Source organism: Herpailurus yagouaroundi, unplaced genomic scaffold, assembly GCF_014898765.1.
Source record: "Herpailurus yagouaroundi ecotype Mexico unplaced genomic scaffold, PumYag 165, whole genome shotgun sequence".
NCBI lineage: Eukaryota > Metazoa > Chordata > Mammalia > Carnivora > Felidae > Herpailurus > Herpailurus yagouaroundi.
In genome coordinates this window covers 13,376,629-13,393,407 of record NW_024412406.1, presented here as the reverse complement: position 1 = coordinate 13,393,407, position 16,779 = coordinate 13,376,629, and the positions used below count along the sequence as shown (strand labels likewise).

At 42.7% G+C, this 16,779-nt stretch overlaps 1 protein-coding gene across 13 annotated transcripts in view; it reads right to left on the bottom strand.

Annotated features, from left to right (window-relative positions):
• The window catches only part of EYA1 (EYA transcriptional coactivator and phosphatase 1), a 172,793-nt gene that overhangs the window by 25,286 nt on the left and 130,728 nt on the right, over positions 1-16,779 (bottom strand). For all 13 annotated transcript variants that reach the window (XM_040487612.1, XM_040487619.1, XM_040487613.1 and 10 more), the window contains 3 exons: positions 1,341-1,399; positions 1,068-1,228; positions 127-241 (listed from right to left, as the gene is read on the bottom strand). In XM_040487612.1, coding sequence (XP_040343546.1) covers positions 127-241; positions 1,068-1,228; positions 1,341-1,399 — 335 coding nt within the window. The remainder of the gene's footprint in view (positions 1-126; positions 242-1,067; positions 1,229-1,340; positions 1,400-16,779) is intronic.

The window sequence follows — 16,779 nt, the reverse complement described above, 5'->3', positions numbered from 1 at the left end:
AAAAGAAAAAAAAAGAAAGGAAGAAAAAAAAAGACTGTTGAAAATGAATTTCCAAAATGGACAAACAAGAGCAAAGGCTGTTTTCCAGCAACAGCACCACGGGGTGACTTGGGGACAGCAGCCTACCTGGAGTGAATGAGCGTGAGTGCTTTCAGGGCCAGTGTCAACCAGGAGTCCGTCAGGGCTTCAATCTCAGCCCTCAGCTGCAGCCAGGCTTCCCTCTTGGTGGGACCAAGCAGACCTGTGGATTTAAAAGCACACGAATTCCCTCCTTACCAAAGTTCCTATTCAGCGTTATAAATAATCAACATTTAATACAACTCCTAATATCTTCTTGAGGCTTTGTGGTATGTGAAGTAATTTTTCACACATGAGCCTCCACTGGACACCTACTTGTTTAGCACTGTAGGGAACACCTACTGATTTTGCATTTCTAGCTTGCATTGCCCTGGTTATAGAAGTCATCTCTTTTTGAGGAGTCTGCTCACACCATTCCTCTAACCGTGGAGTTTGGGCAGAGCCAACCCCCCTCTGGCTCCCAGGGTAGGTGTATGACCATGGCTTGGCCAGTGCAAGTGAGTCTGGGAACCTTTGCCGAATCTATTGGGAAAGATCTATTTCCACCCAACAGAGGTGCTAAGCTCATAGAATAGAAACGTGGATCTATCAGTGGTCACCTATGCCACCTTTTGGGAGGGACTGACCTAGAATAACTCCTAAGGAAAGAACAGGCAAGAGATTCCGGATGTCGTCTTTAGAGCATGTAGATTTAGCCATGCTGCAAAACGCCACCACCCCTAAACTTTTCATTAAGTCAACATATTCCCTTGTATGTATAACGTCATTCTGAAGCACAATCAAAAGATGAGAACTAACACAAACATCTACCCCACTGAAGGAGAATATTCCTGTCACTAAATCACAGCACGATAATCACCGGGTTAGATGAAACTGCTCCAAAAAAGCTATTACATCCCAAAAAGTGTGATGTGAAAGTGAGTCGTACTTTGAGAATTTTAGCCAGACTAGCGTAATAATCCAGTAAGATATTGGTGGTAGCTACTTGCCTCCAACATTATTTTTGTAGGTATTGTAGATCTCTTTTACTCGTCTGTAGCGGAAAGCCAACTTTCTCATCCAGTCTACACCACCCCGCACACCAGTTGCCAAGCACAAGTTTGCACTGGTTGCTGCAGCAGGAAAGCCATCTGTTCCAAAGTTATATGTGCTATTTAGATGCAAGAAAAGCCCAAAGTTAACCAGACAGAAAGTTCATCTTAATTAGCCTAGCAATTGAACTGTAAAATGAAGAAAATCACTTCACATTTCAACATGCTCACCTCAGGTCTTGCCCATTATCATCTGAAGACACATCATCTATATGAACTTGGTCACATTCCTAAAATGCAATTAAAAATGATACGTGTTCATTTTCGAGAAGCACCTTTTTTTTTTCTTTTGCAAAACCACACACAGCTGTTTAAAAAGACCCCACAACTTTAATTGGTCCGTCTCTCAACAATGTCAATCAGTAGGTGTCAGTCTTGTGAAAAGCTGATATTTTTACCTACTCCAGGCCCTCTCTTGACATAAAAAAATGAGCAATGCCATTAAGGACTACTGTTACTCAGCTTCAGAAAATATATTCTTGTGTTTAGAAAGGAAAGGGATTGAAAACAATTAGCATGTGTGTTCCATAAACCTCCGGTACCTGAAGACATCATGCTGCTCAAAGCTGATTCAGTCAGTGCCTGAGCATAACTGAAACCAGACACGTCGGTAAATGTAACATGCTAGAAAAATTAAACCTGATGCTAACTGCCAATGAAATTATGACCTCTGATTGCTGTTGAGCCACACACCAACAGAGCCTGAGGCCAGTGCACTGAGGAGCCCAGACGAAAAAATCTGGTACTGGTTTACCATTGATTTGAGAGATGTGAGTTTTATTCTGTGTGTGTGTGTGTGTGTGTGTGTGTGTGTGTGCATGCGTGTGTGCGTAGGAGGAAGAAAGCATGGGAGACTTAAAAACCCAAATAAAAACAATCAAACCATGTGGTAGTTTGCATGGTTTTTTTTACTGTTTTATTATTATATAAGTGTTGGATTTATTAATTTATTATAGAATAATGTTATTTGAACAGACCTGATGCTTAAAGCCCAAACCGCGTGTAAACTGTTTAGAATAGGAGGCTGTGATTTTGAGCTAAAGCTCCACTAGACTGAGTTGATGTTCATGCACCTGTCTGCATCCACGAACCCCTACATCTTATGGCTACATCCCCAGTCCCTAGCACAGTCCAGTGAAAAGCAGACACTCAATAATTAACATTTGTTGCCAAAGGAAGGCGTACGAATTTGGAGGCCGACAACAAGGTCTCCCCTCCAGAAACAAGTCACCCACAGCGGGCAATGCTTTACTATTTCAGTTACGATTCTTTGCAGTCAGGCTCCAAATACCCCAGAGGCCTTTATTATACTTCTTGTCATTAAAAGTGTGAGTTTAAAAATATTATTAAAAGATCTCCAGGCATGTATCCTGTATTTTAAAAGGTTCTTCTGATTAAAGCTCTGGTTGTATTTCCTATTTAACTTGATAAAATCTAGCCTGTCCCTATAGTGCTTGACGTTCAGTTTGGAACAATGATGACATACATCAAGTGCCACAGTAAGACAAGGTGTATTTTTATGTTGCGGGTCCCTTCTGAACAAATTCTTTTCTCTCCACGGATTTGTGAGGAAGGGGGCAGGAGATAGAAGTGGAAAGAAACTCAAACCAGCTGTTGCTTAACAGAATTAAAATCCTGACCCCCCAACCCCTTCTCCAAAGCATCTATTTTCCAGGCAACCCTCTCCCAGCAAGCAGCAAGTTTCAAGGAGGAAAAGACTTTGACCTTGTAACCCCCCTCTGCTCTCCCGAGGTCCATAACCTCAGATAAGAAAGAGGAAAAGCAAGTCCAGGAGGCCTCACATGTGGACTGTGAATTTAACATTTAAAAAACAGGTCATTCCTGGAATACATGTTTGGGGACTCCTCAGAGTTATTAATTCAATCATATTTCAGAAGATAAATGATAGTAGTGTTTTTTCAACCCTGTACTCATCCCGGGTTTAAAGAGTGACGAAATCACGGGTAGACATTTCTGCCATTTATCTAGCCAGAAATACATGTTTTCTGTGTTGTTGGTAAACAACTCTTTTAGGGTGCACGGTGAGTGTACAAAACAAACAAAAAAAGCAAAACCAAAAAGTGTAGCCCCCCCCCACCCAAAACAAAAACAAAAACAAAACAAAACCAGAAAAACCCCAAAGCCTGAATGCCACGGTGGAGGATTTTTCTCTTTGGGGAGAAGACAGGAGGTTGAAGGTGAGTGAGTACAAGGGAAAAGGCCACCTTATAAAGGATTTAATTCAAGGAATCAAAGCTGACTTAAAGTTAGTTAACTCTAGGGGCGGGAAGAATTCCTTCCAAAGGCAGGGCGTTAAGAGGCTTTTCTTAATTGCAAGCAGTTGTAAATCTCCATGACCATGGAGAAGTCAGTTATCTTCCAGTGACTGTTAATGACTCCACTGTGGCTATTGTCCCCCCACATCCTGTATTTGTTTTCTCCCGCCAGCTTTATCCAGGTCTTTTTGTTCCCGGGGCTGAGGCCCTCATCTGAACTGCTGTTCAGTATCTTGGCTAGCTCTAACTGAGTGTCAACAGCTCCAAGCTTCTACCTGCAGCCACTAAACTCGCTTCACAGAGATCTGATCAACTCCAGTGTGGTGGCAACAAGGAAATCTTCATTCTTTATCAGGAGGGTTTTTTGTAGAATGATTTTAATGGAAACAGAGGCAAACATCAGGAGCGGTTTTTTTTTAAAGGGCCTCATTAGCACCCCCAGGGAGAGAAAGAAATCATTAACATGTCCCTGTAAAATATGTTTTGCGAATTGTTCATTTCACTTAACAACAGAAAAATACCTTACTGCACGAACTTTGTATCGATAAGGTATATATAAGACGTACAGGTAAATATCTGTAAGTCTTTGTATGAGCTTCTACATAATTGTAGAAATATTTGGGGAAATATGCTCTGTATGTTTTTATTTTGATGAAAAATTGTGCTATTGCTATTACTATCTTGATGCTTACCTATTACAAATTTTAATTTCTCAAAGAATGGAGAATATAAAAATACGGAAATATCTTAATATACGTGGAATGTGTGAAGCTTTCTAAGTGCACCCACTCTCAAATCAGAAACTGCAGCGCCCCCCATTCCAACGTCTGAAATTCTTCTTCCCCTCCCCCATTACGATGAGACTCCCCTCCCCCCACTTTCTGGAAGCCATCTAGCTTTTTGCTTAAGAGCCTAATTTTAGCTTTTCTTTTTTCCGTTCTGGACTTAGTTGTTTTTTAGTTTCTAAATTTGTTTGAAACTCAGAAAATTAGTTATTTGAAGGAGGGGAGCAGGGGTTCTGGACCTACCGAAACACCACCACAACATTAAAAGCCCCCTGGAAGGATCTATAGACACAGAAAACAAGAAAGGAAGCTTCCCATTATTTCCGGGTACCAAGATATATTCCTAAGAACCCTAGTTTACTGCTTAGTACACAGAGTGCTGAGCATAAAGAATTCCATGGGAAAATAAGCTTTTACCCCAAAAAGACTGGATGTGCTAAAAAAAAAAAATGTATTTTTTGAAATAAACTTCCAAAATGTATATGGTAGGGTTTTAGAGCATCGGAGTCATTACTGAATCCAAGTCTGTGGCCAGCATTCACAAGTCTAAGGGACGTTACTGCCACTTCAGCCAGCTGAGCACATACGCATTAATCTGTCCTGTTGAGGTTGCAGGTGCCCAAGGTACCCCTGTTGTGTTGGGGTATCTCGCGGGGGGCCTCATTTGGGGAGAAGGTAGCAATTCTCATGACCTCTCGTAGATTTTGCACTCAACACTCATCTGAGCCGGCTACTGGGTGCCTTAGCTTAGAAAGATCGTCATTTATTCATTCATGTGTCCTATTATTTATAAAGGGGCTACTATGTTCTAGCGCTATTCCAGATGCTAAGGGCACAACATTTAACAGACAAAAGTCCGTACCATCTTGGAACTAACATCGTAGTGGGGGAGACACCCAAACCAGTAAATATGCAAAATGTACAATGTGTCAGACGGTGATAACTGCTAAGGAGAAAAAGTAGAGCAGGCAAGGGAATGATGCAGTGCCGTGTGGGGTCTCCGGAATGGCCTTGCAGGCCAAGGAAAGAGCATGTTCAAAGGCCCCGAGGCAGCAGAACCCTGGTGTGCTGGAGGACGTGGCAGGAGGAAGGCACAAGTGATGAGGGAGCATAACGCACGCTGAGGGCAAAGTATAAGCTAGCACCGCACCCCTTCCTCCCAGGCGGGATATGTGTGATATTCCTCAGACGCTCCCGGCTGCCCAAGAACAGGGAAAAGGACAAAAGCGAATGGCTGACTGATAGAGATCACAGTCATGCAGGACAGGGGTCTCCTTCAGTTTACAGAAAACTTAGTTAACGGCAAGAAAAAGGCAACCTTACCCATAGACTAATCTCTATAGACTATAGAAACCTATAGTCTATCTCCCGGAGCCCTAACATCACCCTTATGAAGATGTAAGGGGGTTTGAGTGTAAGGGGGTAAAGCAATCAGGTTATGTGGGAAACAAAGGCAAATGAAAAATTAAGTTCCCTTACTGCCTACAGCCCCGTGACAAGTCCTTGAAACAGGCAGAGTGACCTCCCTCTAGGAGCTCAGCTGCCTCAATGAGAACACTTTGCTACGGGCAAAAGGGAATCTTGGCTTAACAGCATCCTGACCCCCCTGGATCCTGTGAGTCTCCTCAGACACAGAAAAATTCCTTTGGAGGGGTGCCTGGCTGGCTCAGTTGGTTAAGTGATGGACTTTGGCTCAGGGCATGATCTTGCAGTTTGTGAGTTCGAGCCCCGTGTCGCGCTCTGTGCCGACAGCTCAGAGTCTGGAGCCTGCTTCAGATTCTATGTCTCCCCCCTCTCTACCCCTCCCCTGCTCACATTCTGTGTCTGTCTCTCAATAATAAATAAACATTAAAACTATTTTTTAAAAAATTCCTTTGGAAATTTCCTTTATCTCTACCCACCTCCCCTAAGATATATGTCGGTAATCACACTCTAGGCTTATGGCCCCCTGATATACATCTGAAGGGTCTCATGACTGAAGTTTTACTAAACAGTAATAAATGATGTTTTCCTAACAATAGGTACCCCCTTTAAGGTCCTGAAAACCTTGCTTCCAAAATACCTTAGAGACTTACTTTATCCCTAACCCCCTCCCAACCTGAAGGTATATAATCAGTTACCCGTCACAACCCCTGTGCCGCTCTTCCTGCCCACGGGTCCTATCTCTGTGCTTTAACAAAATCATCTTTTTGCACTAAAGATGTCTTCAAGAATTCTTTTCTTTGGCCATCGGCTCTGAACCCCACCATCATCCCCCAAACCCCATCATTCAAGGAGGAGGTCAGGCGGGAAGAGTTACAAGGGCTAGCAGGTGACAGCAAGGAGTTGGCTTTGGAAGCAGCATGCAGTCATCAGCCACAGCCCTCAAGGCACGTACAGTTCAGCAGGAAAGACAGAAGTTAATTAACTACACACATGATAAATGACAGTTGTAGCAAATGCTGCAGAACCGCCTTGAGGAACATTCAAAGGAGCCTCCATCCCCCTGCTGAATGGCTGAATTCTATTTAGTCCAGAAGAGCTTCTGAGGTCTGAAAACTCAAATTCTGTTTTCCCAGCTCGGGGAGGGACAGCACCAGGTAAAGAGATACAGGGCAAACTTGCCAGAGACGGTTCGTAGTCACTGAAGCTGGGTAACAGGAACAAAACATAGCTTTGGGATCCCAGACTGTTGATGTCAGACATCAACTTGTGCGTGGCGGTGAGGCGGGGTGGGGGGAGGTGGCACTTATTGGGCAAGTTATCCCCTCTCTCTGGGAAATAGTTCCAGACATGCAAGACAACTCTTGGGGAGCCAGAAAGCAGGTCCCCATAAGGGAAGGCTATTGGAGATGGCTTGTGTTACCCTCGAAACCATACATTCAAGAATTGCTATGGGAGCTGGCAAGGGATCAAGAGGTAGGAAAAGAGTCATCTTTTGTCCACGGCTTTCCAAAGGGATGTCCAAATCAGCCACATTTGTGCGTAAAGGCTCCGTATCAAGGCAAGAGTAGAGGAATATATAAAAAACATTTTCATTGGACCAATTTTCATATACACGCACAGAGCACAAGTTCTAAGCAAGAGCCAGGACCACTGCCAGGCAAAATTGTGACTATCCTTCACTAGGAACACTTTACGATTAATTACCGAACTTGGATTACTGCTAAAGCGACGTGAGGTTGGCCTGCCCCTTTTCAGAAATCTTAACGCACAGAGAGGAGACACAATCTGTTGACACTTGATTATCAGAATGTCCTAGTTCGGGGCGCCTGGGTGGCGCAGTCGGTTAAGCGTCCGACTTCAACCAGGTCACGATCTCGCGGTCCGGGAGTTCGAGCCCCGCGTCGGGCTCTGGGCTGATGGCTCGGAGCCTGGAGCCTGTTTCCGATTCTGTGTCTCCCTCTCTCTCTGCCCCTCGCCCGTTCATGCTCTGTCTCTCTCTGTCCCAAAAATAAATAAAAAAACGTTGAAAAAAAAAAATTAAAAAAAAAAAAAAAGAATGTCCTAGTTCGATTCTTTGTATCACTTGAGTATATTCCTCCTTCCCCAAAGTAAAGGCAACCTACTTCAGTAAGTCCTTTCTTCTCATTCCGTAGAGTTCTTGCGGGGGCGGGCACACGGTTTCCCTCCCTCACAAGTATTCGTCCTTCTTGTTGAGTTGAATGAGTGTTGCTGATTTATGGTGAAGGCAGAAGAGTATTTATCGGCGTAACTCATTTCGCAGACGCAAAAAACGAAGAGTCAGAGAAGTTATATAACGTAAGCGCGGAGACACTACGTCTTTGACCTCCAACTGGCCGGCTCTTCCCATGCCCCGCAATTTCACACGATGCAGACCACTGTCCACTCCTCGTGGTGGCCGCCATCTGGGTCCTTCGTGGCCTATCGGTTGTTTGGAGTGTAGGGACTGCGGCTCCAACACTTACCCTCCCCTTCTCCTGCCCCACTCCTACTGTGCCCAGCGTCCGTCACCACGGCCCCCTCTCCCAGCCTGGAGCTCCGACGGGAGTCCTCCGTCCCCCGGGACAAACCCCGGCCCTTCATCTCACCAGTAGGCCGTCAAATGGCTGAAATCACCTTGGAAGGAGAGCCACTGTGGCAACTGGGCCTTTGCCAGGGGGTGGGAGTAGGTGGTGAGAGTGTAGGTGTTAGTGTGGCTTTGACACAGCTAGAAGGCTGGAGGCCCAGGAACAAGGATCTGACCAGGGGAGAGGAGGTGAATGAAGGCAGACGGTAACAATCAGAGAGGCACGGGGTGGAGCCCACAGGTGCTAGTCTGCAACCTCCGTTCTCCACAAAAGGTTTCTACAATCATCTTGCAGATAAACACCACCAACCAAAGGACCAGAGTTTACCCTTGCCTGGCTTCCCTTTATGTTCCATGGCCCGTGTGCTTCACAGAGGAGTAAGATAAATAAAATTAGGAAGCTTCAGTTACTACTGGCCCTCAGCTCGCAGACATCTAAGCACTCGTGGGGCTGGATTATAAAATGCTCACATGGATGGCTGGGGAAACCTGCCAACACATGAAGCAGCTAAACACCAGTCCTGGTGTTGGGAGTATGAAGAAAGCCACATGGGGTACGATCTCAACAGCCATGCGGCAAAGGCACATTCCTTTTCAGAACTCTGGTTGCACTGTTATCCTGCCTTTTTGGTCCCTTCTGTCATTATTTTTGGCACTGCAACTCAAACTGACCTTTTTCTGATCCGTCATCATCTCTGGCCTTCCAGGGTCGGGCCACAGACATGTTCTTTTGGACCAAGCCCCAGGAATAACTCAGATTTTGTACAGGGGCTCATATGCAAAATATTAAGTTATGGCAGAATTTTTCTGCAAATATTTATTCTGCTTTGATACCATAGTGGTTGTACTTTTCCTCCAAGCCTTTCACTTGTGCCATAATTATGTAAAAAAAAAAAACACCATACCATTCAAGTTAGTTTAGGAAAATTAATAAAAAAAATTAAGACAGTTACAATGGGTCTTATTATCTATGCCAAGCGCAGTGATGTAATAACCGGCCTGCTGAGGCACTATACCTCTGAACTTGACACCAGAAACATAAACTCCAAGTAAACCTACAGTCTTTGAATAAATAGACTCTAAGAAGACTCTAAGGCAGACTGCACATTATGAAAGGGAACAATGTAAAAATGTTACAAACACGTCTTTGGAGAAGTTGAGTTATACAAGCCCAAATTCTGCTGACCGAGGCTACGTTCACTCCATTTTCCAAATTTACCGTGAGAAAACTAACCCGACACTGCCAACTAATTGTTTCAATACCTTCCTTTACAAAGGAAAAATGAAAGGAAAAAAGAGACACGAGAGAACGGGCTATTTTCATGGTGCCTGTGCGTTGGCGTGCCTATGGCGACCAGCCGGAGTTAGCCAAGGCAGAGGAAAGGATCCTTGGGTCCTCTGTCCCCTCCTGTCATCAGGCAATTACATCCACTGCTCCCACCTCCCCACTGAACAGTATAGATACTCGCTCGGTACCATAGACACCTACAAGTTACTAGAAAGAAGTTTCCCTCTTATTTCTGAACACGAAAATGTTTAACTGTACAGAGTACGGAAGGATTTCCAGTACTTTAGAGACAAACACACAAACTGTCTGAAAGTTTTATCTTGACAAGTGACCAGGAGTACCTTAGAGAGAAAAAAGGGGAAAAAACCATCCCTTTGCGGATCTGTCCACACTACCCTCTTTCTTTCTAACAGAAAATCTAAAGCGTACAGGTGGCATTACAGGGTGACCAGTATTCGAGTGACAGAGCTTTTAAGGGAGTGATTTCCACAGCGGTTTTTGGAAATAACTCCTGACTCCCTAGACATTTTTATAACTTCTTTGGAAAAAAATGAGGTTAAATGGATCATCTCTAGAGATTCTCTGTGATTCAGAAGTCCAGGGGGAAGGGGCGATCCAGGAATAAGCCAACGGATGGGAGAGGTGTGACGAGTGCTGTTTCTCATTCATGGACAATCACACTGAGTACACCCATCTCTGTGGGTTAGGCATTTTGTCTGTGAGTTAGTAAATTTGCAAACACCAGGTTTTTACTTGCACGATTCTCTCTGCAAAAAGGAGGCTGCCCAATCAGCATACTGTGTATTTAAACTTAGTGATGTGGAATAATGTGATTGCAATGTGCTTTTCTAAAGGTGTGTCAAAGCCCGCACTGCACTTTTAAATCGACAGAATAAAGAGCTTAAGTGTTGCTGTTCTCTTGTGCCCAGCATCAAGGGCTAGACGCGAGCCTGCAGCATGGCCATGTGGAAACGGGGTGTGGTGTGCTATTCGCAGCCCCTCAGTCCCGCGTGTGCAGGTGGTCTGGACCTATCAAGCCTGTCTGGGGAACACCTCACGACCCTCCCATTTCCCTCGCTTTCCCACCACAACGCTTCCTTGCAGAAGAAAAGGATGCAGATTACCTGTGGCTAAGGCACAGGAGAAGGAGTTTTTTTTTGAAATTGGCCTCATTTGGTTTGCCAATTTTGGGAAATGTACATTAAAGAATTAGAACATATCCAGACAAACTCGTCTTTAAATTCTCACTCTAGAATATGCACTCAGCATAGTATAGGCACGAATGCATGTTAAAAGTCAATATCTAAATGTCCCTCTATCTGTTTTGACAGGAGGACAAAACTAATAGCAGCCAGCCGGGGGGTGGGGGGGGGGAAGGGACCAAATTTCAAATCTCAGAAACTAATAAGGCATTTTAACACCCAATTTTGAGATTTGATAATAAAACACAACTTGTAAAGATACACACTGCTTTTAACTATTGTGTCTTACTTATAAAAACAGTATTTTAATCTATTTAATGGTACAATATCTTGTAGAGATTACCAGAATGAGACATTGATTTTACTAGAATTCTGTTTCCATTTGCTAGGAGACCTAGGTACTTGTATTTGAAACCCAAGATGTGAATTACAGCAGTTTCAACAAAGGTAAGAAGGCATTAACTATTTCAATCTGGTTCTGTTTAGATAAATATTCACACACTATTTAGAGAATAAAATCTTTACTGAAAGTGCCTGAAGATGGCATATTAAGGCAAAAGATAAAATGAAGCACTCAAGTAATGTTATTTGTAGACGTACAAAGGTATGCTAAATATTTCAGATCACGACCTAAAAATTTACAGGAATCTCAAGCTTATGGTTAACAACAAATTAAAAAAGAACATTTAAAAATATTTTTCTAGGGGCGCCTGGGTGGCTCAGTCGGTTGAGCGTCCGACTTCAGCTCAGGTCACGATCTCGCGGTCCGTGAGTTCGAGCCCCGCGTCGGGCTCTGGGCTGACGGCTCAGAGCCTGGAGCCTGTTTCCGATTCTGGGCCTCCCTCTCTCTCTCTGCCCCTCCCCCGTTCATGCTCTGTCTCTCTCTGTCCCCAAAATAAATAAATGTTAAAAAAAAATTTTTTTTTAAATATTTTTCTAGATTAATTTCTTTTCAAATGTGCTCGTTAAAAATAAGATGTCATCATCAGGAATCACATGAAGAGTTCCTTCTTAGCGAGTGGTGCAGTGTTAATAAATCTGATATGCCAGCTTCACTCTCCCTGCAGCTCCCTCCTTCTGTCCCACTATGAATACCTTTACCCCACGATTATATAAAATGTATTTGTCTCTATTCTTACTCTCAATGTTAGCATGAGAAAAAGCGAGGCCAGAAAAGAGAGAGCCAGAAAGAATTGAAAATAAGCTCTTTACAAATAAAACGGGCTAATTTAAAATTGCTCAACGCGCAATCAATGGGTTCCTTTAACTGATAACTATGGAATCCGTGGCACTTGGTCTAATGACTTCAACACATAATTACTTTTTAAAAAGTTAAGGATACAGTGAATACTTTATATCGAATGCTGCAAGATCCATTCTTCATTATGTCCCGCGCGTTCTATACCCCTACCACATGATATTATACACAAGAAGCTCAGGCCCGAATTAAAAGCTTCATTTATGATTCAGCTAATGTCAGAAGATGAGCTATTTTACAAATTGGTGGGGGAGCCAGTGAAAAGGGTGCACACCTTCAAATACAAAATAGCACTGTGCAATAGTGTCTGATAATGTTAAACTGCATTATACAGTTTTATCCTAAAAATATCATCCATATTTTTAATTGTATCATGTGATTTTTCATGTATTAAAAGATTAAAGGCAGACTTAATCTACGAAATATTTCAGAACTTAAAAAAAGAAAACAGCATATATCTAACATAAGTGTCATCCTTTTGAACGGTGAGTCAGAACTTCTCTTACGAATAAGCCTTGGATTTACTGCCGAACTGTTTCTCAATTTTCAATGGGTTTGCTCATCATTTTGCAAACACAATCTGTCACTGGCAACAGTGTTCTTTGTAACTCCTGTTGCCTTTCTTCTAGATCATTCCTGCTGAGACCATCTCCTGAAGAAGAATTTTTCATAGTGACACCAACCCTCATCTTGCTGTGAATAATCACATGCTCATAAAAATCATTCTTTTTATCCCAAACTTGTGGCCAAAAGCACGAAAAGATACTCCAACTAGGAGCCCTTTTATCCTTTGCTGCAGTCACATTCCTTAGTCCTCCTTGCCATTTGAGGAAAGGGAATCATATACTAATTTATTCACAAAGCCTTTAACTACAAGTTTGAATTTACACAGAATATGTCTGTTTTGATCACACACAAACAAGGAACAAAAGCTGTAATATTAAATAGGTCATGTTTTAGGAGTGTTTTTTTTTTCTGGAGCAATTTTTACTTTAAAATTAAATATTTGCAAGAAATATTAGCTCCAGTTTATCACCATTCTGTACCTATCAATTCATCTTCATTTAACTGCAAACCACACATCAGGACAGCTTTTAAAGAGTTACTTGAACGTAACTGGCTTTTTAAGTGACCCTTTTATGCAAGGGTGGGGAGTGAAACTTGAAAGTTTAAAAGAGCTCAATTTATTAATTTAACACATCATACGGACTGATACTTTTGTAGTAGTAAAAACTCCTCAATTTCATGTAGAGGAATGTGTAGCTCGGAATAACATCCTTAGTTGGTAAGTTGATAAAAATTTTCCAAGCCGATTTCTTTTGCCATAGAGTTATTACTGACTCTGGAGAGAAAAGTATGCAGAGGCGGACAGTGGCACTTAAAAAAAAAAAAAGGGTTCTGTGAGCTACTGGAAGGTTCCATGTCACTTGCCTGTTAGCTTCTCACGGGGAAGTGAGGACCTCTCAAGTGCACTTTCTTACTCAAAACTTCTCTCCTCTCTTTCAAGTATTATGATCTGAAATCCTACCCCCTGAAATCATTCCTTTTGAATGTGCTTTTATAAGACAAAGACTTCAGATTAGGACTAAATTATTTAAGCCTCATTACTTTGGTGTGAACTGTTCTATCTGATTGTGGTTTCCTCAAGCATGGGGAGCTCTGGTATGCCCCACCCACTGGGTGTCAATGCGGGAGGGGGAGGAGTGGGGGCCTGAAAGGAAAACTAAGGAAAATTTTCATCCTTACTCATACTCTCACTCCCTAGAAAACCAGCCCTTTCTTTTTCCATGAATATTTAAAGTACCAGATAATCATGTTTTGGTTGTTCGTTATAAATCTGGTTGTATTCAAGAAAATATTATATACCGTGAATATAGCATTTATGTTATGTTATATATTAATTGTGGAAATATCTCTAGAAAATATATGGGACACACATTCTCTGTTCTTTTGTTCAGGTTGTCACACATTCAACTAATGACTGATGGCCTATTTATACACCAGGGATCATACCAGGCACCAAGCATTCAAAAATAAAGCAGATACACATATTGCCAGTAAGGGCCGATAGACATCACAGGGCTGGAGAGAGCGGTGGGTGCAGGGGAGGGTCACTACAATTTTCTCCCAGGGAATGAACTAGAATTCTTACAGAGCTTTGAGAATATGAAATGGAATTCATCATACTGCTGGGACTCTGTTTTCAACCTTCACCTTCAGAACATTTTTCTCAACGTAGGTTTTGCTCTACCTGAAAATACAATTTCCAACATGCAATATCAATTTCTTGGAAGCGGGTAATACGTTTCACTTCTGTTTCTGTCCGTCTCTGCCTCTTAGCCAGAAGGTGGTCAATCCGTACTTGGGAAAAATGAAACGGGAAACAATAGATTCCAATGAAGCTGGGCATTCAAGGGCCTCTATAATGACCTTAACCTTGGCTATCCAGGGCCATGCCCGCCTGTTTACCCCTTGCAGCCCACCGCACACTCTGTGCCGGGCCTCTACTCCCCTTTCACAGGCAATAGCTGTGTCTATCGTCTGCTGGCATGCCTCCCCTTTCTCTCTCCTGGCCAAGGCAATTAATTCCTCTGTCAAGATTTTAGGGTTTTTCGTTTTTTGTTTGTTTGTTTTGTTTTATGTTTTCCAACCTCTGATGTATGCTCTGTAACCCACTGAATGACGGTAGGGACAATTATTGAGAGCCTACTATGTTTTAGGTGTTATTTCTAATCCTCCCCAAAGCCCTATCTACTTTTGATGGATAAGGAAATAGACAGATAAGTATACCACCAGATAATAAACTCTTTGAAGGAAGAGAGAACTTCTCATGGGTCTTTTTCTCTCTGTTTTCTAAATAGGACCCTATTTCTGACTATTTCTTTTTGATGTGGACCAAGCACACGGCTGACATGGAACAAAACCTTTCCAACGACCCGACTGACAGAATTAGTTATGACAGAATCGATGAGCCAACCGGAAGATAAGTGATAAGGTTGCTGCATTATGTCACAGAAGTGTTAAAAAGCACTTTTATGAAAAGAAATTTATTTTGTCTGACCATAACACACACCCGTGTAGAAAATTCATGCAAATCAGAAAAGCGTATAAAAGAAAGAAACTTCAGTTCCATCCTTCAGAAGTCACCGCTGTTAAATTCTTCCACTGTCCTTCCTGCCCTCCTACTGACTCAACTGTCCAAAGTTCCTCCCGTTCTCCACAGGGCTTACATTTTCATTGGGGGGACACACACCCGAAAAGCAGGTACAACCAGATACGTGTTTTGTAGCCTCTTTCCCCTCCACTCAACAATACGTTGACATTTTTATATTAATCATCTGTGTTATTTTTTAAACTGTCCTAATATTCCATTTTATGCGTGTTTCATATTTCTTTTAACCAGGCAAGGGCTGCTCACTTCCAGCTTTTTTTTTTCCCCCTCTGGACCGTTAACTTCAGTGGGGCAACAACTGTCCGTCCTCGTTACAATTCTATTTTAAGCGCCTAAAATCATGTTTCCGCGTAGCACGGTCGTTGCTTAATAAGCGTTCAAGCGAGTGACCAGTGTGAAGGATGTGTGTCACCGAGTTTATGACATTCATTTATCTCCTTAGGCTATATTTTCCTCAGCTGATAACTTCTATCACTCAGAGGCTCGTTTACTATACTGCTGCTTAGATCACTCTTCTCCAAAGCCCACCCCAGGCAGTTCTGCTGAGCCTTGTTAATTTTTCCATCAGTGTGTGAGTCACCCTCAAATTTCTGGGCAGCACCCGTGCTCGACTCCACCCCCCTCCTCTGGGCTTCCCTGAACTCGAAGCTCCTTGAGAACAGGGATAGCTTCATCTTGTTTGCCGTTATCACGAAAAATAGTTTTACAGAATCCATTTGTGTCTTGCCTCAGATATAAAGTTTCACATATTCTCTTGGATTTGCAGAGAGCCCTTATTGGCAATTGCTGCAAGGACCTTGGCCAATAATGAGGAGGGGCTTCTGCCTAGGACCATTTTTAACAGGTGTGCAATTGTAAGTACAATGAAATATTCATTTCTGCCAATTGAAATTTAAATGTTTTTCGGTATAGTTTAAAGAAAGTAAATGTTATAATTGCTGCTTTAAAAAGAGAAGATATTCGGGGCGTCTGGGTGGCTCAGTCGGTTAAGCATCTGATTTGATTTAGGCTCAGGGCACATCTCACGGTTCCTGAGGTCAAGCCTTGAGTTGGGCTCTGTGCTGACAGCAGGGAGCCTGCTTGAGATTCTCTCTCTCCCTCTCTCTCTGCCCCTCCCCCACTTGCACTCTTTCCCTCAAAAGACATAAATGAAATTAAAAAAGAGAAAATATTTGTGTTTTACCCGAACCCTACATGTTCTTACTACATACGTGCTAAACACGATCTTTCAACTGTTAATTTTCCGAGGTACTGATTTTTTGCTTAACAGATATAGCTGATCTCCAAGTCTAGTAGGGTTGCAATATGCGTTTAAAACAAACAATTCCCACCAACTGAAGGGATATCTTGCACGTAAGAGCTCCCTTTAGCTTTCTGACAAAATGCCAGTACCAGGAGATAATTCTCAGTCAATTATTTCTGAGGCGGTGAACAAATCTGCAAAATAATGTTGATAAAAACATGGCATCCTCTCCCCTGCCCTGACCCTCCACCTGCCTTACAAAGGAGTAGCACACAATTAGCAGTGAGAAGAATCCAGGATTTAGAAAGCGTTTCCTTAGAAATGCTGTTCGCATAGAGGCTCCATTGTAACTGCACTGAAACAGGAGAAGTCCCCAG